This window comes from Oncorhynchus gorbuscha, linkage group LG18 (assembly GCF_021184085.1).
Source record: "Oncorhynchus gorbuscha isolate QuinsamMale2020 ecotype Even-year linkage group LG18, OgorEven_v1.0, whole genome shotgun sequence".
NCBI classification, from domain to species: domain Eukaryota; kingdom Metazoa; phylum Chordata; class Actinopteri; order Salmoniformes; family Salmonidae; genus Oncorhynchus; species Oncorhynchus gorbuscha.
The window spans coordinates 45822617-45849677 of NC_060190.1; the positions used below are offsets into that span (position 1 = coordinate 45822617).

At 44.4% G+C, this 27061-nt stretch overlaps 2 protein-coding genes across 2 annotated transcripts; one reads left to right on the forward strand and one right to left on the reverse strand.

The window, feature by feature from the left end:
- Window positions 1–715: 715 nt before the first annotated feature.
- On the forward strand, window positions 716–22620 carry LOC124002351 (isotocin receptor-like). Its single transcript, XM_046309723.1, has 2 exons — window positions 716–1869; window positions 20663–22620. The coding sequence occupies exons 1-2, from the start codon at window positions 948–950 to the stop codon at window positions 20914–20916; spliced, it is 1176 nt and encodes a 391-aa protein (XP_046165679.1). The 5' UTR covers window positions 716–947; the 3' UTR covers window positions 20917–22620.
- Window positions 22621–23075: 455 nt separating this feature from the next.
- Window positions 23076–26633, reverse strand: cav3 (caveolin 3). The gene is made up of 2 exons (XM_046312603.1): window positions 26343–26633; window positions 23076–24001 (listed from the first exon to the last, which is right to left on the reverse strand). Exons 1-2 carry the CDS (start codon window positions 26457–26459, stop codon window positions 23660–23662), a joined length of 459 nt encoding a protein of 152 aa, XP_046168559.1. The 5' UTR covers window positions 26460–26633; the 3' UTR covers window positions 23076–23659.
- Window positions 26634–27061: the final 428 nt, after the last annotated feature.

A 27061-nucleotide genomic window follows, 5' to 3' on the forward strand; every position in this document is an offset into this window, starting at 1 on the left:
GCACATGGACACCTAGTGGAAATACTGTGGAAATCAATTTCTCATGCATAATCTTGGCCAGGGATATACAAGTGGTATAAATATCATGATGCGGGCCAATCCGATCCCTACTAGTGTGGGAGGCTGGATGCTTCACTTTCAGGTCTCACTGCGTTTAGTTCCAGTACTCAATTTACAAGACGGTAAAGCAGATGCACATGTAAGTAGGCCTAGATTTACATTCGGAAAACCCATCATGCTATTACTTGTAGGCAATGTTAAAATATTATTTAGATGGCTGGAGACTATCCATAGACCATGTGCTGCTGAATTTTTAGTTAGTTTCAATAGTTTCTAAAATTATATGTTGTGGTTCTGTTTATGTTTTTCATTCAAAGGGGCAATCTGCCGTTCAAACAATAAAAATGATCAGAAAAAATCTGGTTTTAACCGTTTTGAGACTATACAATGTTTTTTTTACAATTACATGGTTTACAAACAATTGAGTAAAATAAGCTTATCTTTTGGGTTCTGATGGGGTATGAGGCATTTACTGTCGAATGTATATTCTTCTAAAATCAATGGTTAGGTCTACATATAATTGATTTAAAATTAAATAAATGTAATCGCAGATGTCCCATTTAATGTAGTATTATATAACTTAATTGTTTTTAATTTAAACAAGACGTTAATGTGTTTTCTATATTTCCTGCTCACCAGTGTCTGGTCCTATTTGGCTATGACTAAGAAATAAAGCTTCAGCGCAAAATTGGGATTCCGTTTTCCCATCGTGTGTAAATGGTAACAATCCAGCTCCACACACGGATGCTTTCTCTTGTCTTGACACCTGTTAGATGAAGAGCCAAAGAAGACGTTTAAAACAACTGTCCAATGTAGGGTGGCTGAACGCTGCTGCTATTGCATGATTTTTCGTCGCGGTTGGACTGAGAGAGAATACGGTCAACACAATGGAAAGTAGTACACTAAATGAGCAGAACTTTTGGCCATTTAACGAATCATTGGGGAACTCAACCCTTGGCAACGGGACCATCGGGGGAAATCAAACAAACCCCCTGAAACGGAATGAGGAGGTGGCTAAAGTGGAGGTGACTGTGCTCGCCCTGGTCCTGCTCCTGGCGCTGGCGGGGAATCTGTGCGTCCTGGTGGCCATTCACACCACCAAGCACACACAGTCCCGAATGTACTACTTCATGAAACACCTCAGCATCGCGGATCTCGTTGTGGCTATATTTCAGGTCTTGCCACAACTTATCTGGGACATTACTTTCCGTTTCTATGGACCCGATATCCTGTGCAGGTTGGTGAAATACTTCCAGATCGTCGGGATGTTCGCATCTACCTATATGCTTGTTTTGATGTCTATAGACAGGTGCTTGGCGATTTGTCAGCCGCTTCGGTCTCTGCACAAGCGAAAAGACCGTTTCTACGTGATTATCTCCTGGGTCCTCAGCCTAGTGTTCAGCAGCCCGCAAATGTACATTTTTTCCCTGAAGGACGTTGGTTCTGGAGTGTATGATTGTTGGGGTGACTTCGTGGAGCCCTGGGGTGCCAAAGCGTATATAACTTGGATTAGCCTTACCATCTACATCATACCAGTGGCCATCCTGAGCCTATGCTATGGACTAATAAGCTTTAAGATCTGGCAAAACTTTAGAATGAAAACCAAGAGGGAGCAGTGCATAAGCCTCACCCCGAAGACTTCGAAAGGTCTTGCGCTCGCCCGGGTGAGCAGTGTAAAGCTCATCTCCAAAGCGAAGATAACTACAGTTAAAATGACATTTGTCATAGTTCTGGCGTATATCGTTTGCTGGACTCCTTTCTTCACCGTGCAGATGTGGACGGCTTGGGATCCAACGGCGCCTCGAGAAGGTAAGTTCAAACTCCATCTCGAAAATAACCATGCAAATTATTTCTTCAGTTTGAGATTCCGTGCGTAATATGAAATACTTTAACCAGGTGGCTTCGCAATTCTAGACTGTTGCCATTCATATATCCATCTTGAAATTAAATGTCCATGTTTACTTTAAAACGCTCGGAAGGTATTCTTTATTTTTATTTTTTATTTAAAAAAAACAACATTTTTTGTATTTTTTTTTTAATTAACAACAAATCAATACATAAAGCACATGAGGGAACACAAGCATTCTGCCTCGGGACTTATAATGCGGTGTGCGTAATGTTAGGTGCATTTTCACCAAATAGCCATGATAATACAAATATATTTCAACAGCCTTTATCATTGACAGTCAATTGAAATTCGCACAGGTTGGACATGAGGAACATCAAAGGATGTATGCCATTGTACCGGAAAATTAGACTCATCATATAAAGTAATATCCTACCCACATGCAGTGGATGATATGACAAAATAAACTTAAATAAATCCACAGCCCTTCATAGGCTATGGTGTGCCTCCAACCAACAAAAATACTATGATGCAAATGAAGCTCTTCCCACCTATAGAATGTTATGGTGACTTGTGGAGATACGGGTGGAGCGATCCGAACAAATATTATGAAAAATATTATCTCGTTATATTCGTTTCATATAGGTCTATATAGAGCATGCGCCGTCAAAATATCCTTAATTTTAGAAGTGGCCTGAATATTACAATGGTTGTCGAGAATTGTTACAGACTTTTTATGAATACTAAAAACACCACCTCCACCTCCATTTGACTCACTCGCCATAACGAACAGCAACAACATTGAGAGGGTAGTTTAATTGGAATTACCCCTCCACTGAAGCGAAGCAAAGTAGGCATAGGCTACCGCCGCAAATGTCCATGCAACTATAAATAACTTAAGTCACTGAAAGCAGTCTTTCCGGACTGTAACCTCCATGGTTTGTGCACACCTCTGCATGGATGTGTTTTTGAGGCCCAACCATCTGAGTCTTCCTGCAGTGAATCATTAATCAGATTATGCGTGTGGGCTGCATGCTGAGCTCTTCTGTTGTTACCTGGGAGGCACGTCGGAGTGCAAGAGTGACAGGTAATATTGGGGCTACGCATGTCATCTCCTCAGTCAAGCCCACGAGAGTACCACGTGCTTCAATGGAGCAGACAGCCCACTGGTGCAATTAATTTCTTAATGACCCTCCTTATGACCACACCCTATATAGTATGGCCAGGGTTTGATACCCAGTCAATCACTCTTTACATACTTAGCCAGGCCTATTTACATTAGGCTATATACTGGCTTGGACTGGAGGGGGATTGAGCAATCTATGCTAAACTGTGGTCCTTCTATAGCTCAGTTGGTAGAGCATGGCGCTTGTAACGCCAGGGTAGTGGGTTCGATCCCGGGACCACCCATATGTTGAATGTATGCACACATGACTGTAAGTCGCTTTGGATAAAAGCGTCTGCTAAATGGTATATATTATTATTATATTATAAACCAAATACAGTAGATGGGCTTCTGGTTGGGGTTGGCATTTTGTTTATGTTTTATCCTTTGAAGAAGATTCATATATTACTGAAGCTGTAAACAGATTAAATGAGAGTGGTAAATCAAAGTGAGACTATCCATACATTTGAAAGACACCAGAGTTACACCACAGCACTATGTATCCTGAGTGGCGCAGTGGTCTAAGGCACAGCATCTCAGTGCTAGAGGTAGCACTACAGACCCAGGTTTGATCCCAGGCTGTATCACAACCGGCTGTGATTGGGAGTCCCATAGGGCAGCGCACAATTGGCCCAGCGTCGTCCAGGTTAGGGGAGGGTTTGGCCGGAGTAGGCCGTCATTGAATATAAGAATTTGTTCTTACCTAGTTAAACGCAACTGTTCTGTGCGGTCCCCTCCTGATCCCCACAGCAGCTCTATCACATATGAGTTATATTTCCCAACATCCCAAGACAAACACCAGGATATTGAACAAGTTGGTAAACAGTCATTATATTCCCCAAACAATTTTGCATTACACGTGTATGGAAAAGTATGGAAAATAATATTCTCAGCCAAAGTTCCCATGAAGTTTGCAGGATGATCCAAGATGAGTAACTATACTTATTAAGCAATGAGGCACGAGGAGGTGTGGTATATATATATATATATATATATATATATGTATATATGCCATATGGCTAATATACCACGGCTAAGGGCTGTTCTTACGTATGATGCAACGCGGAGTGCCTGGATACAGCACTTAGCCGTGGTATATTGGCCATATACCATGAACCCCCAAGGTGCCTTATTGCTATTATAAACTGGTTACCAACTAAATTAGAGCAGTAAAAATACATATTTCGTCATACCTGTGGTATACGGTCTGATATACCATGGCTGTCAGCCAATCAGCATTCAGGGCTCGAACCACCCAGTTTATAATGTAGGCTTTGGCCCTGTAAGCCTGTTGGGGTGTGCCAGGTTCAAGCAGGCGGGCTGTTGTTCCCTGCTAGAAAATTGTGTTTATTTACAGTGCTTTTATTATCATCCTTGAACAGACATACACAGCCTGTGATCTCCCAAAGACAACCTCTTAGGGGTGCAGCATCCACTGGAGACTTTTTAACCCTTCTGAGGACAACACACAATCAGTGGATTTGCCCAATTAAACATTTTTTTTTACTACATAGGTGTTGCTTTTGTCCAGGTGGGAAAGGCGGCCCATCTATAAACTGTGTCCATACCCTTGTCCATTCCTGAGTGCACAGCCTCCATTTTCCCTACGCTGACTCACCCTCTGCTCTGTGTGACGCTGACTGGCACTGACTATATTAATTGGCAGTCTGCCCAGTCCCCATGGGATCCTTTTGTTTATGGCCACTGTATGTTCTTCTCTGCATTTTACAGGATGTTTATTAAACAGACACCAAGCCTCAATTGTTGTTACAGTCATTTTAAAGTACAGCATTATACATAATGATAGATGCATCTTTTATTAAAACAGGGAAGCCCTTTTCAGCTGTGCCGACTCAAACAACACACGGGATCATAGAGAGCTAAAAGAGACCTATTGTACCAGCTTCCATTGAAATAATAGTAAATAAAATGTGAGAAAAGCAAGGCCCCTCTCTTGTAAAGTCTTCTTTAGGAATTCTACTACTCAGCTGCTTTGGCATAGTAAATCCTCTGAAATAGTGTTGAAATTAAACTCAGATGATCGTGCCAGTCAGGCTGTGGTCATTAGTCAGTACAGAACCTGATAGTTGAGCAGATTTACCAACGAGGGGAAGCATTTTCTGCCTTCAAATTTGTGAGTTTGTGTGATTTATCATCTCCTGTGAACGACACCATGAGCTAATTGTTATTTTGATCATAAGTCCTTCCTTCAAATCACATATTGGCCCCATTCTCACCCACGCTCCTTCCTTTTACAAAGCCATAAGAATGATTAATAGTCATGATATGTGATCTGGCTATGCTGTGTGAAGACATTTAGCATATATATTGAACATTACACAGAACATTAATTTACATTTTGACTTCCGTTTAATGGAACCATTATTTGCTGGTAAATAATATCCAAACAAGGAAGCTCTGCATGGCACTGCCTAACAGAGTTAGATCAAAGAAATGTTGTGTCAGTGTTAGTCTGTGTATGTCCGTTTGACTGCTGCTTAGTACACCTTGTGGTTTGTTACGATCTCACTAACCACCTTTCATGCCTCAGTGAAAAGATAAATGATCTAATGCCAAGCTGCATTAATTCAAATTCCTCCCTCCCTCACAAGAGCAAGGTTATACATTTTACAGAGGACATTTATTGAGTTATTCATTCATCTATCATACTGCCTTGTGTTCCTTTGAGATTGAAGTTGTGTAATTTTGTGGCTGAATGTTATAAAGCAATGGTATTACAGTGTAACTACTGTATAGCTGCAGGACATCCATAATGACTTGTCATATGGTTGTCATCTTGTCATCTTTTCTATATTACATTTTCATTTGAGTTATCTAGTAGATCAATTCCGCTTTACTTTTGCATCACTGCAAGCCCCCCCCCCACCAAGCCCACATTAATTAGAGTTAGGAACCGGTGTAGGCCCTAGGCCTATCCCCGGTCCAGACTAAGCATGTGTCCTCCCTGCTCTGACACTGTAAAAGCCAGACAATAGAATGATTTACATTGTTCACATCCGGACACTTGTGCACCTATAACTCACAGCCTTAATGACTGATGAATCAATTAGCTCCAAATTACTTGGCGCGGCTGCTGTAACATTCCGCCGATTGTTCCCTGTGATTTCAATTTGAGCAACCTTCATATCAGAGCTGGAGGACCAGCCATTAAAGATGATGCAAGCGGAACACGGGGTGGAGAGAGACGAAGGGAGAGAGATTTAGCAATCAGAATAGGTTAATTGAATACAGGACATGGGCCCATTCCATTAATCTCAAACTAATTTACCATATGTCAATTCGCCGGTGTACATACAGATGGAGGATCTTCATTTGATCGCCCTGTTTCAGGAGAACTCTACTGCAATGCAGGAATTGAATTTACAGTGTGTTTGAGGCTTAAAATGGCTTATGAAGTGTGTCATTTCCATTTTGAAATTTCAGATTTGATTTTCCCTTATGAAAAATGTATCAACCCCTACAAAAATGTCCATTAATTACAATCCACATAATAATCCACATTTCCTGTTGCTGCAGGATTATTTTCCAGCTGTAGCCAACTGGCTCAAATTAAGATCCTACACCTGTGGCATAAATGTCAACCTACGCATCACTGCTGTCTGTCTCCCCCGGTAGCTTTATTACCATTTCGGGTGTGAATGCTATCTGGGTGTGAATGCTATCTGGGTGTGAATGCTATCTGGGTGTGAATGCTATCTGGGTGTGAATGCTATCTGGGTGTGCCTATTGTGTTGGTGTGTATGTGTTTGTGTGTGTGTATTTGTGTTTGTGTCAAGAACAATCCAATCAGGGATGGAGATAGAACGGGGGTAATTAATGAGGATGAAAGTGGTTTCCTCATGTTGGTCCTCAGAAGATCCATAGGATAAGAACATATTGAGACAGGCTGGCATTTCACCACAACCATGTTTATACGACTTTTAAATGTTATATGTAGATTATTACAACATGTGAATGAGATCAACAGAAATCAAACCATTCCATCAGATGTCATCTTAAAAAATTACCTTTATATCTTCAAACAAATGAATGTCAACCACAAAAAGGGTTGCAAACGGTGGGTACTGGAAACTTAGTAAGTTTACCAATAAACTACCAGAATTTTGGTAACTTTCAAGGATTTTATGTGGCCCTTTTGGGTACTTCAGATTATCACAGGTGTCTGTAATTATCTCTGGCCCTCTGTTTGGCATCATCACATGTAAAAGATATAACATAATCAAATAAGATGATTTAGTAAAATAAATAATAGAATGACAAAGCTGTAAAACAATATCCTATATATATACAGTGCTTTCAGAAAGTATTCAGACCTGCGGACTTTTCCCACATTTTGTCATGTTACAGCCTTATTCTAAAATTGATTAAATAAATAAAAATCCTCATCAATCTACACACAATACCCCATAGTGAAAAAACGAAGTCAGGTTTTTAGAACATAGGTGGGAAAACAAAGAAATACAACACATAGAATGCCCACCCAAATCATACCCTGACCAAACCAAATAGAGACATAAAAAGGCTCTCTAAGCTCAGGACGTGAAACTTGACTATGAGACTCGAGCTCAGGTGCATCCTGTTTCAGTTCATCATCCTTGAGATATTTCTACAACTTGATTGGAGTCCACCCGTGGTAAATTCAGTTGACTGGACAGGATTTGGAAAGGCACACAACTGTCTATAAAAGGTCCCACAGGGGCACCAAAACATTTCTCCAGAATTGAAGTTCCCCAAGAACACATTGGCCTACATCATTCTTAAATGGAAGAAGTTTGGAACAACAAAGACTCTTCCTAGCGCTGGCCACGATCGAACATCTCTGGAGGGACCTTAAAATAGCTGTGCAGTGACGCTCCCCATCCAATTTGACAGAGCTTGAGAGGATCTACAGAGATGAATGGGAGAAACTCCCCAAATAGGTGTGCCAAGCTTATAGTGTCATACCCAAGAAGACTCAATGCTGTAATTGGTGCTTCAACAAAGTAATAAATGTGCAAAAAAAACAACATTTAAACCTGTTTTTGCTTTGTCATTATGGGGTACTGTATGTCGATTGATGAGGGAAAAACACACTTTTAACCATTTTAGTACAAGGCTGTATTGTAACAAAATGTGAAAAAATGAAACGGTTCTAAATACTTTCCAAATGCACTGTAACCCTGGATCCACAATATGGCAGAGGTTGAAATGCACTGTAACCCTGGATCCACAATATGGCAGAGGTTGAAAAGCACTGTAACCCTGGATCCACAATATGGCAGAGGTTGAAAAGCACTGTAACCCTGGATCCACAATATGGCAGAGGTTGAAAAGCACTGTAACCCTGGATCCACAATATGGCAGAGGTTGAAAAGCACTGTAACCCTGGATCCACAATATGGCAGAGGTTGAAAAGCACTGTAACCCTGGATCCACAATATGGCAGAGGTTGAAAAGCACTATAAACCTGGATCCACAATATGGCAGAGGTTAAAAAGCACTGTAACCCTGGATCCACAATATGGCAGAGGTTGAAAAGCACTGTAACCCTGGATCCACAATATGGCAGAGGTTGAAAAGCACTGTAACCCTGGATCCACAATATGGCAGAGGTTAAAAAGCACTGTAACCCTGGATCCACAATATGGCAGAGGTTGAAAAGCACTGTAACCCTGGATCCACAATATGGCAGAGGTTGAAAAGCACTGTAACCCTGGATCCACAATATGGCAGAGGTTGAAAAGCACTGTAACCCTGGATCCACAATATGGCAGAGGTTGAAAAGCACTGTAACCCTGGATCCACAATATGGCAGAGGTTGAAAAGCACTGTAACCCTGGATCCACAATATGGCAGAGGTTGAAAAGCACTGTAACCCTGGATCCACAATATGGCAGAGGTTGAAAAGCACTGTAACACTGGATCCACAATATGGCAGAGCTTAAAAAGCACTGTAACCCTGGATCCACAATATGGCAGAGGTTGAAAAGCACTGTAACCCTGGATCCTCAATATTGCAGAGGTTGAAAAGCACTGTAACCCTGGATCCTCAATATGGCAGAGGTTGAAAAGCACTGTAACCCTGGATCCACAATATGGCAGAGGTTGAAAAGCACTGTAACCCTGGATCCTCAATATGGCAGAGGTTGAAAAGCACTGTAACCCTGGATCCACAATATGGCAGAGTTTGAAAAGCCATAACACATACGTTTCCTTAACAGCAGGTTATGGTCAATAATGTCAACGGCTGCACTGAAATCCAGCGGTATAGCTCCCACAATCTTCTTATTATCAATTTCTCCAGATATTTGTGTCAGTGTGCCCTTATGTATAAGCATGCTGAAAGTCTGTTGTTAATTTGTTGACAGAGAAATAGCATTGTATTCGGGCTTTTTCCCAACAGTTTGCTAAGAACTTGTAGCAAGCTGATAGGTCTGCTGTTACAACCAGTAAAGGACACTTTACCACTCTTGGGTAGTGGAATTACTTGGACTTCCCTCCAGGCCTGAGGACAAGGACTTTCCTCTTGGCTCAGATTAAATATACCATCCATCTTGTTATTGCCAGGAGGTTTGTTGTTATTCATCGATAACAATAACTTTACAGAATTCAAACTTGCAATGTTTTTCTTTCGCTATTAGTTTATTTTATGCATGAGTACGACGCTTAACTATTTTAGGCCCAGTTTTTGGAAACTTAGGCTTTCCTGGATATAGCCACAATATTGTGATCACTGCATCCAATGGGTTCAGATACAGCTTCAGAACAACGTTCTACAGTAATAGTAAGAATGTGATCAATACATGTGTATGTTCTTGTTCCTGTAGTGTTTGTAAACACCCTGGTAGGTTGATTAATAACCTGAACCAGATTACAGGCACTGGTTACAGTGAGAAGCTTCCTCTTGAGTCGACAGCTTAATGAAAACCAGTTGACAATCAGATCCCCAAGAAAGTAGATCTCTCTTTTAACATCTGTTAACATCACATACACTATCAAGCATTTTACACAAATTAGTTAGGTACTTGTCATGTTTTGTCATTGATTATCATGCCTTGTCCCTGTTCTTCTCCTTCTATTCGTTTCCCTCTGCTGGTCTTATTAGGTTCTTTCCCTCTTTCTATCCCTCTCTCTCCCCCTCCCTCTCTCACTCTCCCGCTCTCTCTTCTCTCTATCGTTCCGTTCCTGCTCCCAGCTGTTCCTATTCCCCTAATCAATCATTTAGTCTTCCCACACCTGTTCCCGATCCTTTTCCCTGATTAGAGTCCCTATTTCTCTCCTTGTTATTCGTTTCTGCCCTGTCGGTTCCTTGTCTAGAATTCACCGTGCTGTGTTTGTGTATCGCCCTGTCGTGTCGTGTTTCCCTCAGATGCTGCGTGGTGAGCAGGTGTCTGAGTCTGTTTGGTTCAAGTGCCTTCCCGAGGCAACCTGCTGTTCACCTGCTGTTCAAGATCGAGTCTCCAGTTTGTCCTCGTCATTTCGAGTGAAAGTTGTGTTTTTTGATTGTATTTACTTTACTGGATTAAAGACTCTGTTTTCGCCAAGTCGCTTTTGGGTCCTCTTTCACCTGCATGACAGAAGGAACCGACCAAGGAATGGACCCAGCGACTTCAGACGCTCGTTACACTGCCGTCGAGATCCAAGGAGCCATGCTCGGCAGACACGAGCAGGAATTGTCTGCTGCTCGCCATGCCGTGGAGAACCTGGCCGCTCAGGTTTCCGACCTCTCTGGACAGTTCCAGAGTCTACGTCTCGTGCCACCTGTTACTTCCTGGCCTGCCGAGCCTCCAGAACCTAGGGTTAATAACCCACCTTGCTACTCCGGGCAGCCCACTGAGTGCCGCTCCTTTCTCACGCAGTGTGAGATTGTGTTCTCTCTCCAACCCAACACATACTCTAGAGAGAGAGCTCGGGTTGCTTACGTCATTTCACTCCTTACTGGCCGGGCTCGAGAATGGGGCACAGCTATCTGGGAGGCAAGGGCTGATTGCTCTAACAAGTTCCAGAACTTTAAAGAGGAGATGATTCGGGTTTTGACCGTTCAGTTTTTGGTAGGGAGGCTTCTAGGGCCCTGGCTTCCTTATGCCAAGGTGAACGGTCCATAACGGATTATTCTATTGAGTTTCGCACTCTTGCTGCCTCTAGTGAGTGGAACGAGCCGGCGCTGCTCGCTCGTTTTCTGGAGGGACTCCACGCAGTGGTTAAGGATGAGATTCTCTCCCGGGAGGTTCCTTCAGATGTGGACTCTTTGATTGCTCTCGCCATCCGCATAGAACGACGGGTAGATCTTCGTCACCGGGCTCGTGGAAGAGAGCTCGCATCAACGGTGTTTCCTGCTCCGCATCGCAACCATCTCCCTCCTCTGGCTCAGAGTCTGAGCCCATGCAGCTGGGAGGATTCGCATCTCGACTAAGGAGAGGGAACGGAGGATCACCAACCGCCTGTGCCTCTATTGCGGAGTTGCTGGACATTTTGTTAATGCATGTCCAGTAAAAGCCAGAGCTCATCTGTAAGCGGAGGGCTACAGGTGAGCGCAACTACTCAAGTCTCTCCATCAAAATCCTGTACTACTTTGTCGGTCCATCTACGCTGGACCGGTTCGGGTGCTACATGTAGTGCCTTGATAGACTCTGGGGCTGAGGGTTGTTTCATGGACGAAGCATGGGTTCGGAAACATGACATTCCTTTCAGAGAGTTAGATAAGCCTACGCCCATGTTCGCCTTAGATGGTAGTCATCTTCCCAGTATCAGATTTGAGACACTACCTTTAACCCTCACAGTATCTGGTAACCACAGTGAGACTATTTCTTTTTTGATTTTTCGTTCACCGTTTACACCTGTTGTTTTGGGTCATCCCTGGCTAGTATGTCATAATCCTTCTATTAATTGGTCTAGTAATTCTATCCTATCCTGGAACGTTTCTTGTCATGTGAAGTGTTTAATGTCTGCCATCCCTCCCGTTTCTTCTGTCCCTACTTCTCAGGAGGAACCTGGCGATTTGACAGGAGTGCCGGAGGAATATCATGATCTGCGCACGGTCTTCAGTCGGTCCCGAGCCAACTCCCTTCCTCCTCACCGGTCGTATGATTGTAGTATTGATCTCCTTCCGGGGACCACTCCTCCTCGAGGTAGACTATACTCTCTGTCGGCTCCCGAACGTAAGGCTCTCGAGATTATTTGTCTGTGTCTCTTGACGCGGTACCATAGTGCCTTCTTCTTCTCCGGCCGGGGCGGGGTTCTTTTTTGTTAAGAAGAAGGACGGTACTCTGCGCCCCTGCGTGGATTATCGAGGGCTGAATGACATAACGGTTAAGAATCGTTATCCGCTTCCCCTTATGTCATCAGCCTTCGAGATTCTGCAGGGAGCCAGGTGCTTTACTAAGTTGGACCTTCGTAACGCTTACCATCTCGTGCGCATCAGAGAGGGGGACGAGTGGAAAACGGCGTTTAACACTCCGTTAGGGCATTTTGAGTACCGGGTTCTGCCGTTCGGTCTCGCCAATGCGCCAGCTGTTTTTCAGGCATTAGTTAATGATGTTCTGAGAGACATGCTGAACATTTTTGTTTTTGTCTATCTTGACGATATCCTGATTTTTCTCCGTCACTCGAGATTCATGTTCAGCACGTTCGACGTGTTCTACAGCGCCTTTTAGAGAATTGTCTCTACGTAAAGGCTGAGAAGTGCTCTTTTCATGTCTCCTCCGTTACTTTTCTCGGTTCCGTTATTTCCGCTGAAGGCATTCAGATGGATTCCGCTAAGGTCCAAGCTGTCAGTGATTGGCCCGTTCCAAGGTCACGTGTCGAGTTGCAGCGCTTTTTTAGGTTTCGCTAATTTCTATCGGCGTTTCATTCGTAATTTCGGTCAAGTTGCTGCCCCTCTCACAGCTCTTACTTCTGTCAAGACGTGTTTTAAGTGGTCCGGTTCCGCCCAGGGAGCTTTTGATCTTCTAAAAGAACGTTTTACGTCCGCTCCTATCCTCGTTACTCCTGACGTCACTAGACAATTCATTGTCGAGGTTGACGCTTCAGAGGTAGGCGTGGGAGCCATTCTATCCCAGCGCTTCCAGTCTGACGATAAGGTTCATCCTTGCGCTTATTTTTCTCTTCGCCTGTCGCCATCTGAGCGCAACTATGATGTGGGTAACCGTGAACTGCTCGCCATCCGCTTAGCCCTAGGCGAATGGCGACAGTGGTTGGAGGGCGACCGTTCCTTTTGTCGTTTGGACAGACCATAAGAACCTTGAGTACATCCGTTCTGCCAAACGACTTAATGCCCGTCAAGCTCGTTGGGCGTTGTTTTCGCTCGTTTCGAGTTTGTGATTTCCTACCGTCCGGGTAGCAAGAACACCAAGCCTGATGCCTTATCCCGTCTGTTTAGTTCTTCTGTGGCTTCTACTGATCCCGAGGGGATTCTTCCTTATGGGCGTGTTGTCGGGTTAACAGTCTGGGAATTGAAAGACAGGTTAAGCAAGCACTCACGCACACTGCGTCGCCGCGCGCTTGTCCTAGTAACCTCCTTTTCGTTCCTGTTTCCACTCGTCTGGCTGTTCTTCAGTGGGCTCACTCTGCCAAGTTAGCTGGTCATCCCGGTGTTCGAGGCACTCTTGCGTCTATTCGCCAGCGCTTTTGGTGGCCGACTCAGGAGCGTGACACGCGCCGTTTCGTGGCTGCTTGTTCGGACTGCGCGCAGACTAAGTCGGGTAACTCTCCTCCTGCCGGTCGTCTCAGACCGCTCCCCATTCCTTCTCGACCATGGTCTCACATTGCCTTAGACTTCATTACCGGTCTGCCTTTGTCTGCGGGGAAGACTGTGATTCTGACGGTTGTCGATAGGTTCTCTAAGGCGGCACATTTCATTCCCCTCGCTAAACTTCCTTCCGCTAAGGAGACGGCACAAATCATTATTGAGAATGTATTCAGAATTCATGGCCTCCCGTTAGACGCCGTTTCAGACAGAGGCCCGCAATTCACGTCACAGTTTTGGAGGGAGTTCTGTCGTTTGATTGGTGCGTCCGTCAGTCTCTCTTCCGGGTTTCATCCCCAGTCTAACGGTCAAGCAGAGAGGGCCAATCAGACGATTGGTCGCATACTACGCAGCCTTTCTTTCAGAAACCCTGCGTCTTGGGCAGAACAGCTCCCTGGGCAGAATACGCTCTGGTCGCTTCCTTCGTCTGCTACCGGGTTATCTCCGTTTCAGAGTAGTCTGGGTTACCAGCCTCCTCTGTTCTCATCCCAGCTTGCCGAGTCCAGCGTTCCCTCCGCTCAAGCGTTTGTCCAACGTTGTGAGCGCACCTGGAGGAGGGTGAGGTCTGCACTTTGCCGTTACAGGGCACAGACGGTGAGAGCCGCCAATAAACGCAGGATTAAGAGTCCAAGGTATTGTTGCGGCCAGAGAGTGTGGCTTTCCACTCGCAACCTTCCTCTTACGACAGCTTCTCGTAAGTTGACTCATGGTTCATTGGTCCGTTCCGTGTCTCCCAGGTCGTCAATCCTGTCGCTGTGCGACTGCTTCTTCGCGACATCTTCGTCGCGTCCATCCTGTCTTCCATGTCTCCTGTGTTAAGCCCTTTCTTCGCACCCCGTTCGTCTTCCCTCCCCCCTCCCGTCCTTGTCGAGCGCACCTATTTACAAGGTACATAAGATCATGGACATGCGTTCTCGGGGACGGGGTCACCAATACTTAGTGGATTGGGAGGGTTACGGTCCTGAGGAGAGGAGTTGGGTTCCGTCTCGGGACGTGCTGGACCGTTCACTCATCGATGATTTCCTCCGTTACCGCCAGGATTCCTCCTCGAGTGCGCCAGGAGGCGCTCGGTGAGTGGGGGGGTACTGTCATGTTTGTCATTTATTATCATGTCTTGTCCCTGTGCTCCCCATTCTATTCGTTTCCCTCTGCTGGTCTTATTTGGTTCTTTCCCTCCTTCTATCCCTCTCTCTCCCCCTCCCTCTCTCACTCTCTCGCTCTCTCTTCTCTCTATCGTTCCGTTCCTGCTCCCAGCTGTTCCTATTCCCCTAATCATCATTTAGTCTTCCCACACCTGTTCCCGATCCTTTCCCCTGATTAGAGTCCCTATTTATTCCTTTGTGTTCCGTTCCTGTCCCGTCGGTTCCTTGTTTAGTATTCACCATGCTGTGATTGCGTTTCGCCCTGTCCTGTCGTGTTTTTGCTGTGATTGTGTATCGCCCTGTCCTGTCGTGTTTTTTGCCTTCATCAGATGCTGCGTGTGAGCAGGTGTCTCTGTCAACTACGGCCTGCGCCTACCCGAAGCGACCTGCAGTCTGTGGCCGCTTCTCCAGTTATTCCCCTCTACAGACTAGAGGATTTCTGTTATTCCCCTGTTTGGACTTAAATAAACTCTGTTTCTGTTAAGTCGCTTTTGGGTCCTCTTTCACCTGCATGACAGCTTGTGCTTCTAGTTCCGACAATGCAGTGATAACCAACAAGTAATCTAACTAACAATTCCAAAACTACTGTCTTATACACAGTGTAAGGGGATAAGGAATATGTACATAAGGATATATGAATGAGTGATGGTACAGAGCAGCATACAGTAGATGGTATCGAGTACAGTATATACATATGAGATGAGTGTGTAGACAAAGTAAACAAAGTGGCATAGTTAAAGTGGCTAGTGATACATGTATTACATAAGGATGCAGTCGATGATGTAGAGTACAGTATATACATATGCATATGAGATGAATAATGTAGGGTAAGTAACATTATATAAGGTAGCATTGTTTAAAGTGGCTAGTGATATATTTACATCATTTCCCATCAATTCCCATTATTAAAATGGCTGGAGTTGGGTCAGTGTCAATGACAGTGTGTTGGCAGCAGCCACTCAATGTTAGTGGTGGCTGTTTAACAGTCTGATGGCCTTGAGATAGAAGCTGTTTTTCAGTCTCTCGGTCCCAGCTTTGATGCACCTGTACTGACCTCGCCTTCTGGATGATAGCGGGGTGAACAGGCAGTGGTTCGGGTGGTTGATGTCCTTGATGATCTTTATGGCCTTCCTGTAACAACGGGTGGTGTAGGTGTCCTGGAGGGCAGGTAGTTTGCCCCCGGTGATGTGTTGTGTGTCACTACCCTCTGGAGAGCCTTACGGTTGAGGGCGGAGCAGTTGCCGTACCAGGCGGTGATACAGCCCGCCAGGATGCTCTCGATTGTGCATCTGTAGAAGTTTGTGAGTGCTTTTGGTGACAAGCCAAATTTCTTCAGCCTCCTGAGGTTGAATAGGCGCTACTGCGCCTTCTTCACGACGCTGTCAGTGTGAGTGGACCAATTCAGTTTGTCTGTGATGTGTATGCCGAGGAACTTAAAACTAGCTACCCTCTCCACTACTGTTCCATCGATGTGGATAGGGGGGTGTTCCCTCTGCTGTTTCCTGAAGTCCACAATCATCTCCTTAGTTTTGTTGACGTTGAGTGTGAGGTTATTTTCCTGACACCACACTCCGAGGGCCCTCACCTCCTCCCTGTAGGCCGTCTCGTCATTGTTGGCAATCAAGCCTACCACTGTAGTGTTGTCTGCAAACTTGATGATTGAGTTGGAGGCGTGCATGGCCACGCAGTCATGGATGAACAGGGAGTACAGGAGAGGGCTGAGAACGCACCTTTGTGGGGCCCTAGTGGTGAGGAGTGATGGAGATGTTGTTTCCTACCCTCACCACCTGGGGACGGCCCGTCAGGACGTCCAGGACCCAGTTGCACAAGGTGGGGTCGAGACCCAGCTTAATGACGAGTTTGGAGGTTACTATGGTGTTAAATACTGAGCTGTAGTCAATGAACAGCATTCTTACATAGGTATTCCTCTTGTCCAGATGGGTTAGGGCAGTTTGCAGTGTGATTGCCAGATGGGTTAGGGCAGTGTGATTGCGATTGCGTCGTCTGTGGACGTATTGGGGCAGTAAGCAAATTGGAGTGGGTCTAGGGTGTCAGGTAGGGTAGAGGTGATATGATCCTTGACTAGTCTCTCAAAGCACTTCATGATGACGGAGGTGAGTGTTACAAGGCAATAGTCATTTAGCTCAGTTACCTTAGCTTTCTTGGGAACTGGAACAATGGTGGCCCTCTTGAATCATTTGGGAACAGCAGCCTGGGATAAGGATGAATATGTCCGTAAACCAGCCAGCTTGTCTGTGCATTCTCTGTGGATGCGGCTAGGGATGCCGTCTGGGCCTGCAGCCTTGCGAGGGTTAACATGTTTAAATGCTTTACTCACGTTGGCTGCGGTGAAGGAGGTTTTGGTAGCGGGCCGTGTCATTGGCACTGTATTGTCCTCAAAGCGAGCAAAGAAGTTGTTTAGTTTGTCTGGGAGCAGGACATTGTAGTCCGCGACAGGGCGGGATTTCTTTTTGTAGTCAGTGATTGACTGTAGACCATGCCACATACCTCTCGTGTCTGAGACGTTGAATTGCGACTCTACTTTGTCTCTATACTGACGCTTAGCTTATTTGATTGCCTTGCGGAGGGAATAGCTACACTGTTTGTATTCGGTCATGTTTCTGGTCGCCTTGCCCTGATTCAAAGCAGTGGTTCGCGCTTTCAGTTTTACACAAATGCTGCCATCAATCCACGGTTTCTGTTTGGGGAAAGTTTTAACAGTTGCTGTGGGTATAACATCACCAATGCACTTAGTAATAAACTCGCTCACCGAATCAGCGTATTCATCAATGTTGTTATCCGACGCTATGCAGAACATACTCCAGTCCACGTGATCGAAGCAATCTTGAAGCGTGGAATCAGATTGGTCGGACCAGCATTGAACAGACCTGAGCATGGGCATTTCCTGTTTTAGTTTCTGTCTATAGGCTGGGAGCAATAAAATGGAGTCGTGGTCAGATTTTCTGAAAGGGCGGGGCAGGGCTTTGTATGCGTTGCGGAAGTTAGATTAACAATGGTCCAGGATTTTTTCTGCCCGGGTAGCGCATTTGATATGCTAATAAAATTGAGGGAATCTTGCTTTCAGATTAGCCTTCTTAAAATCCCCAGCTACAATGAATGCAGCCTCAGGACATGTGGTTTCTAGTTTACATAGAGTCCAATGATGTTCATTCAGGGCCATTGATGTGTCTGCTTGGGGGGATATATACGGCTGTGATTATAAGATAATTATTTTGGTAGTTAATGCGGTCGACATTTGATTGTTAGGAATTATAGGTCAGGTGAGCAAAAAGACTTGAGTTCCTGTATGTTGGTATGATCACACCATGTCTCATTAATCATAAGGCATACCCTAACCGTCCTCCTTCTTACCAGAGAGATGTTTGTTTCTGTCGGAGCGATGTGTGAAGAAACCAGGTCACTGTACCGACAAAACTTAAGATTTCCTGGGGTAACTATGTAAGAAATAATACATAAAAAAACAAAATACTGCATAGTTTCCTGAGAACACGAAGCGATGCAGCCATCTCTGTCGGTGCCGGAAGTTCAGTGGGCCGATTCCAGCTGAGACTCAGGGCACTCGGCTGAGAGTCAGACTCAGCCGATGTCGTGTGCCCCGAATCTGTGCCGCCTTCGGCAGTATTACTGGATGCGGGGATTGAGCTCGGGCCGATTCTGTTGTGAGTTATCTGGCCCAAATGTATTACTTGGGGCTTGGGCCGATTTTGGCTACTCTCTGGCAGATGATTACACGAGCTGCTTTATATAATTAAGATTTCATTGTTCATTTTTTTCCATATTTCTCATTGTTTCTCTGATCAAATAATGTCATTTACATTTCAATTAAATTCTTTAAGAGTCCTGTTTAAGTAGGATTTTAGTATTTTGATACTTTGTGCAAGGCAATTGATAAGCATTAAAAACTTTGTGGATGGGGCCTCCCGAGTGGCGCAGAGGTCTAAGACACTGCATCGCTGTGCAAACTGCATTGTTACAGATGCTGGTTCGATACCCGTGCCGGCCGCGACCGGGAGACCCATAAGGTGACTCTCAATTGGCCCAGCGTCGTCCTGGTTAGGGGAGGGTTTGGCCAGCCGGGATGTTCACTCCTGTGGCGGGCCAGGTGCATGCACGCTGACACGGTCACCAGGTGTATGGTGTTTCCTCCGACACATTGGTGCGGCTGGCTTCCCGGGTTAAGCATGCATTATGTCAAGAAGCAGTGCGGCTTAGCGGGGTTGTGTTTCGGGTGACGCACGGCTCTCGACCTTCACCTCTGCCGAGTCTGTATGGGAGTTGCAGAGACAAGACAATTGGATATGACGAAAAGGGGGTAAAAAAGAAAGAAAGAAAATGATTCTTAAAAATGCTGGATTATTTAACTAGGCAAGTCAGTTAAGGACAAATTCTAATTTACAATGACGGCCTATACCGGTCAAACCCGGACGACGCTGGGCCAATTGTGCACCTGGATTCGATCCAGGGTGTCTGTAGTGACGCCTCAAGCACTGAGATGCAGTGCCTTAGACCACTGCGCCACTCGGGAGCCCATGGATGGGTATAATCTGTAAGTATAAAATGTATAATAGTAATATTTAAGAAGACTAAAACAGCCAATTTTGTATACATTTATTTAAAATGGCATTGGGCCGCTTCTGGGGGGATTCTGGTAAGATGCTGGCAAAGTCGGCTGAATTCCAGTAGGGAATGATTCGGGCTGATTCTGGGCAGTCATTCATTTTGATTCCGGCCGAGTCCAACACCCGATTTCGGGCCGATTTAATCAGTTCCAGCCCCCCGGAAAAGAGGGACACTTTTGGGCCGATTCCCCATTGCTAGCTGAGTACTAAGAAACTTTTCACTTTCCAAAACAACAAACCGAGCTTTCCCTCATTGAACAGGATTTCTGATTACCTCTAGTGCATTTTCTGATTAGATTAAATCCCCCCAGAGAGTGTGTGTCAGCTGTTGGTAGCCAAGCTCTGACTGTGTTTAGGCTCTGTGGAACAGGAGAGAGATGGTCAGTAGTTGTTGGGTTAGTAGATGTGAATGGGAAGGGAATACCTAGTCAGTTGCACAACTGAATGTTGTCAACTGAAATGTGTCTCCCGCATTTAAACCAACCCCTTTGCATCAGAGAGGTGCGGTGGTCTGCCTTAATCGACATCCACATCATCGGTGCAGTTGTTGTTGGCCGGTAAATGTCTTGCTCAAGGGGTAGCTGATTTGTGTCAACTTCCATTGCTGCATTTACAGATGGAATGTTGGAGGTGATGACGTCACAATGGGGCCTTTTATAATGTTGAGGAAATCCCATTAAAGTGGATGAAAATGGACAAAAAAATACTAAAAGCTTAATCATTTTTAAAGAATAAAAGATATCAAAAACTTGTATACAAGCACATCGATCTGCACGTTTTAAAGTTTGAATGACGTTTCTTGCTTAGAAGAAGAAGTATGACGAAGATTTAAAATGGGACGTTTGTTTTGCAAGTCCCACTAATTACCAAAGTTACCATAGATTGTCATAGATTACCAGTTAATTAACAAAATGACTGAAGATTTGGGTAACTTTGGTAAATTAGCTTTGTAATCCTAACTACAAAACACTAGAACACACTTCTAGCACCAGTTGTCAATTTGCAATCCTGTGTGATTGATGTATCTGTAAAAATGTAATGTGTGTGTTTGTATTGTTTCCCCAGCCATGCCCTTCATCATCTCCATGCTGCTGGCCAGTCTGAACAGCTGCTGTAACCCATGGATCTACATGTGCTTCGCAGGCCACTTGTTCTCAGACCTGAGGCAGAACTTCCTGTGCTGCTCGGCCCGCTATCTCAAGTCCTCCCAATGCCACTGCGAGCGTGACCATGACTCCAGCCGCAAGAGTAACTCCTCCACCTACGTCATCAAGAGCACCAGCAGCCAGAGGAGCATCACACAGACCTCCACCACATGAAACGCCCCGCAGGTCTCCCCCGCAGGTCTCCCCCTGCAGGTCCCCCCCGCAGGTCAGAACTGTGAATCCCCCTTCCCAAACCTTCACCGCCGCCCCAAACCCAGACTTGTCCTTCCCCTTCTCTTGTACCGCTCCAGGGGAGACTCATCTAATACTATTGCACTGCTTTTTTTTGTGTATCAGACACAGTTGGTCAAGAATAGAATGAACAATTGATTGTTGTACAGATGAAGCAGATTTTTTTGGTGACATTTTGTTGAATGTCTCCTCTCACAGCCAAATGTCCTGTCGCAGATCAGAGTGAGTCATCCATTGATTGTGTTTTCAGACTGATGGATTTACGTATTTGGTCTGCGGAGGAGGACAGTAGGTGGTGAATGGAAAATGAAGGACTGACTGTCTGCCACTCCAAACCAAGGAAAGGAGAGGAGAGAGCTGTGTTCTCCTCACCATGGACTTAAAGGCGATTAACATGCCTAAGACTCTGTGTCAAAAAGTTCTGTAATAGTGGTTTGGGTTGTGAATACTGACCAATCCAGAGGGACATTTTAACTTTGTCAACCTGAAGGTTAAGCTACTCTCCTGTTGCTTATGTCTTGCTGCATCGCACCATGTTGTTAGTTCACACACACACACACACACACACACACACACACACACACACACACACACACACACACACACACACACACACACACACACACACACACACACACACACACACACACACACACACACACACACACACACACACACACACACACACACACACACAGTACGTTTCAACTATCCAGTTTGTGAAATGTCCTAGCTTTATGACAATGGCGATATCTGTCAAGTTGTTAAAGCGGCAATCTGCAGTTGAAACAATGACAAAGAGTTCTGCCTGCCCCTGTTTCGGTAAAAAGCTGAAATGTAACCACTCTCAAATTCATAGAAAGCTATGGAAACACGGACTGACCATCCATGATATCAAAAGTATAATTTGAGGCTATAAAGTGTTTGTTTACATTTACTTTGTTTCCAAACATTGGAGTGAAACAAGCTTATATTTTGGGTTCTGATTGTGTACGACAGTTGATTTAAGCTTGAGTCATTTATAATTATATTCTTTAAGAATCAATGTGTACATATCATTAATTTATAAGTCCAAAAAATGGATGTAGCAACTGCAGATTGCCCCTTTAAGGTTAACTTACTTATTCTTACAACTCAACTAGCCACCATTTCCCCCTAGGATGAACACACACGTCCAAATGTACTTCTATGAAAACTGTGGTGTATTTTGGCACGCATTTGTTTTTCTACATAATTACTCTGTCTGTACTTTTTGAGTGTTAGGCTGGCGTCTTCTGTGTTGCTAAATATGATTGAGAAATGGATTGCACACACACACTCAGAACACTCCGAATTGGGGGAGAAACCTCATTCTATTCAATGTATTTTAGAAACTATTGCATAAAGAGCGTGACCTGCCTTAATATTGAATCTACCTGACACACCGTTCCTTGAAAACATAAAAAATGTCAGTATCAAAAGGCAGAAGTTGGCTTCTCCTTTTACTGTACATGTTTTGGTTTTGGCTTATGGCTACTGAACATTAAGGCTACTGAACATTTTGTAGAAAACATAATTGTCTTATTTGTATTTAGAGTGTTGTATTTTGGAAAAGTATCTCTTATTTATTTGAAATAAATTGTATGTGTTCTATCAAGTGAGTCTGAATTATTCTTTTTGCATCAAATGGAGTTGAGGCTCATGTTGAGCCTCTGTAACTCTAATTTAACCATTCAAATTTGTTAGAGGCTGATTCATGTACATACATTTCTTAGAAAGAAGGATACAAAGCAATTCTACTTTTCTTGGTATGGTTTTCAGTATTGTCAGGATCCAGACCGGTGGTTCGCAATTGGCTTTCTATCCCTACCATCCAATGAGCAGAACTGTTCTTGGTTCCACCTGGTGACAAAATGAAGGAATGACAGGGCAATGGAGACCTGAACAGGGGTATGCACTTGGCTGAATTGTAGGACCTGCGACTAGAACATTCCACTTGTAATTTTAAAACCTGGGTATCCTTTTTTCCTAATATTCTCACAGTTTGTACACCCACACAGTCAAGTTATTGGAAGCTTATGTGAAAGAAATGTGAAGCAAAATTGACTATTTAGGATGTGTTTAATCAAAATGATTCAGTAAAGAAACTGCATCTTATTCATTTTGTAAAACATGATATAATCTTGTTCAAGCACTACAATGATCTTTTCCATTTCACAACATCGACTAGTTTACCATTAGGAACAAAACATACACACATATATTGTCCTACGGGTGCTGCAATGCCGTTAGTGTCACTGGGGTGTTTATGTCATGTGACCGAGGAGCCACTTTCCTCAGCATCGCAAAATACATTCACTCTGGGACACAAGTCCTGCCCATGCCATGGCTGCCAGCCCTATATTCCCTCAATGAACAGACAGCTCTCTGCCTTCCAACAGAGCCAGAGCTGTCACCCAACCATGCTGCAGCTGTCACAGAGCCTCTTGTGGCACTGGTCTCTCTGTGCATGTCAGGACTCAAAGGGCTGAGACGGGGGAGGCCCTGGGCTTTGGGCTGGGTAAGGGTAGCGGGGGGGGGTGTCTTGGGAAATATGAGGACACCAGGACTGGTCATCTGGTCTGGCGGATAAAAAGGGTGTAGCGTTTCATCCAAACATGTGTAAACACTGCAGTGGTGTGAGTGTCTAGACCTCTTTGCGCAGGGCCACTTTCACACTGCTGAAGATCTTGCCCAGGGCTTCAAAGAAGGGGTCACAGAAGGTCTGGATGCAGAGGGAGTAGATGCGACTGATGCACTGGGACTCGATCAGGCAGCTCTTGATACAGGGTACCACAGCCCAGATGTGACAGAATGAGATGCAGGCGAAGAGGAAGCCCCAGAGCAGAGCCATAGGGATGCCGAAGATGGCTGAGAGGATGCGATAGCACCAGTACTTGGACACGGTGAAGGTGGTGTAGCTGAGCTTCCACACCCCATCCAGACTGTGTGTGCCGTCGGGCTCTGCGATCACATCCTCAAACTCCACCTGCAGGGAGGGAATACCATGGACAACGTTAGTGGAACCTCACTGAGGAAAGAGTTTGAGGGTTGTCTGAGGACCCAACACCAGAGCCAGGATTCAATCAACGGCACGTTGTCATTCAAGCCCGTTGCACTGCTGACAATATGCCTTTTAAAGGTAACTTTCGCAATGTTCACGAAGCAGTCACGGTAAATGCTGTGGATGTCGGCTCAAGTGTAAATTCCCTTTTAACCTGTTAAGTCGACCCTCTACTTTTTCGAACATTCTGTTAAAAATCACGCAACATTTCAGCGCCCTGCTACTCAGGCCAGGAATATAGTATATGCATATGATTAGTATGTGTGGATAGAAAACACTCAGACGTTTATAAAACTGGTTAAATCACGGCTGTGACTATAACAGAACGTGCGTTTCATCGAAAAGTGCAGGAATATCTGATCACTGAAAAAGGAAATTAATATCCATCCGCCACTTCAAGGAATTGTTCAAAGTGAATCGAATTAAATGAGGCCGAGGTTGCAGTGCCTACAGCTTCCACACGTTGTCTAGAGTCTTGTCATTTGATTCGCAATTGATTCTTGGTCTAACCGAATCAAGGGAATCGATTCCCTCCGGTCTCTGGCCGGATGTTTTGGTCGAGCTCTCTCCAAGACATTTTTTCGAAACAGACACCTATAGAATTGACATTGCCTCCTGATGAATTTTATCGCTTATTAACGTGTACTAATACCTAAAGTTGCATTACAAAAGTATTTCAAAGTGTTTTGTGAAAGTTTATCGTCGACTTTTTGAATTTTAAAAAATGACGTTACGTTATGAAACACTATTTTTTTCCGTTTATCACAGTCTTCATAGATCGATATCTAGGCTATATATGGACTGATTTAATCGAAAAAAAGACCCAATAGTGATTATGGGACATCTAGGAGTGCCAACAAAGAAGATGGTCAAAGGTAATGAATGTTTTATATTTTATTTGTGCGGTTTGTGTAGCGACGACTATGCTAATTATTTTGTTTACGTCCCCTGCGGGTCTTTTTGGGGTGTTACATGCTATCAGATAATAGCTTCTCATGCTTTCGCCGAAAAGCATTTTAAAAATCTGACTTGTTGCCTGGATTCACAACGAGTGTAGCTTTAATTCAATACCCTGCATGTGTATTTTAATGAACGTTTGAGTTTTAACTAATACTATTAGCATTTAGCGTAGCACATTTGCATTTCCAGAGCTCTAGATGGGAAGCCTGCGTGCCAGGTAGGACCAAGAGGTTAAAGTCAAGAGCAATGTGCTTGGTGACAATGCACTTAAATCCCTTCACAGTTTTCAGATCACGATCTGGATCAAGTTTCCAGAAACTAACAGTTCTTTCATGTAAAATGCATGAGGCTTGCGATGGCCCAGTTTGTAATTGCTTGTTGTATTCAGTATCCAATACCTGGTCCTTACAAAATCCTGGCTCATGGTAATGAACTTGTCAGTGATCGTGACAGGGGGATGTCACAAGCAACAGATTCCTAACAAAGCTAAACCAATTTTCATCATTTTAAATATTATAAGAAGTTCTACTTCTGAATCCCAGTCTATTCATTTTAACACACCTTTAAAATTGTAGACATGCTTTCCATACTTAGTATTTTAATATAACATTTCTCAGTACGGTTTAGATGAGCAGTTGAAATTGACAAAACAGAAAAAACAAGCTAAGTTTTAAATGAATGATTTGACAACAGGAAAATGTCATTCTGTACAGTTTTTAAAAAACTGCAAGCTCATACTGTAACTTAAACTACTACCATTGTGTAGATAATACTGGATTATAGAACGTGTTCGATATAAATCCTATCATCTACTTAACATGTACAAAACTTTTCACAATATAATCCAGAGAAGTAGTGCTCTTGGCCCTCACATGTAAGAAACATGCTTAACATTTTGCCATACGCCCTGTTTTATGTCCTTCCATGCTCTCCTGAGCTCTGGGGAAATATAGCACCGTGATTGCTGCTAATGTATGTAAACGTGAAAAACACAAGAAAAGCAGTGATGAAGCTCCAAAAAGAAACAGCCTCATAATTTCCCCTTCTGTCACACCCCTTCAGTCCCATTCCAGAAATAAACCCTGGGTGCCGTGCGGAGGCACAAGGCCTTGGGGCTATTTTGGAACCTTCCTGGCAGGAACACAGCAACATACTACAGTGTACTGTGTTGACTCTAAGTTTAGACTTTAGACTTGCGTTTTAAACTAAGGTTTAAAACGTGTCTTTCCTTACTTTAGGCAAAAAGGAGTTAAACCTGTAAGTTCAGTGTGTGTGTGAGTGGATGGCGTCATCATGGTTCACCTACCTTGATCACATCCTCATTTATCAATTTGGGGTCTCTGTTGATCAGATCAATCTCCTTGGTGTGGCTGTCCTTCACAATCTTCTCCTCGTTGGTGTTGTACTGGTACTGGTCGGCCATGGTGGGGTCGTAGGACTAGACTTGGGCAGAGTCAGGGAGAGTAGTGAGGCGTGGAGGGCTGGGGCCAAGGACAGAGAGAGTGAACCCACAAAAGTAGACTGCAGGCAGCCCCCTCAGTCTCACTGATCCCCCCCCCCTCTCACTACTGTGATGACACGGCTGAAATGCCAGTGGACAGCTGCTGCAGACGTCCTGATGAAAATGGGGACCTAACGCCACACGACACACCACACACACACTATAGCTCACACAGAGCAAAAGTATGTCATAAAGGGGACCCCAGAGCCGTGTCAAATTTCACACTGGGCTGTGGGGTCAGCTGGGCAGGGTTCACATGGTGGCATGAATTTCCACCGCAGTGAGGACTCTCCTACTCCTGCTCCGACTAACACCAACAGTTCACTACTGTACGATCCACACTGACCCAAAACTTCCAGAAAGGAAGAATGTAGGTCTTTGTCATAAACAGTAATCCACTGAATATACTGTATGCGTAGTTAGCAAAGTACAAATGTAGGAACTTAATTTGATCACCCCGTGTGTATATGTAAATGTATACATTTTTTTCTAAATGAGTGACAACTGATAAAGGGGTTAAGTAA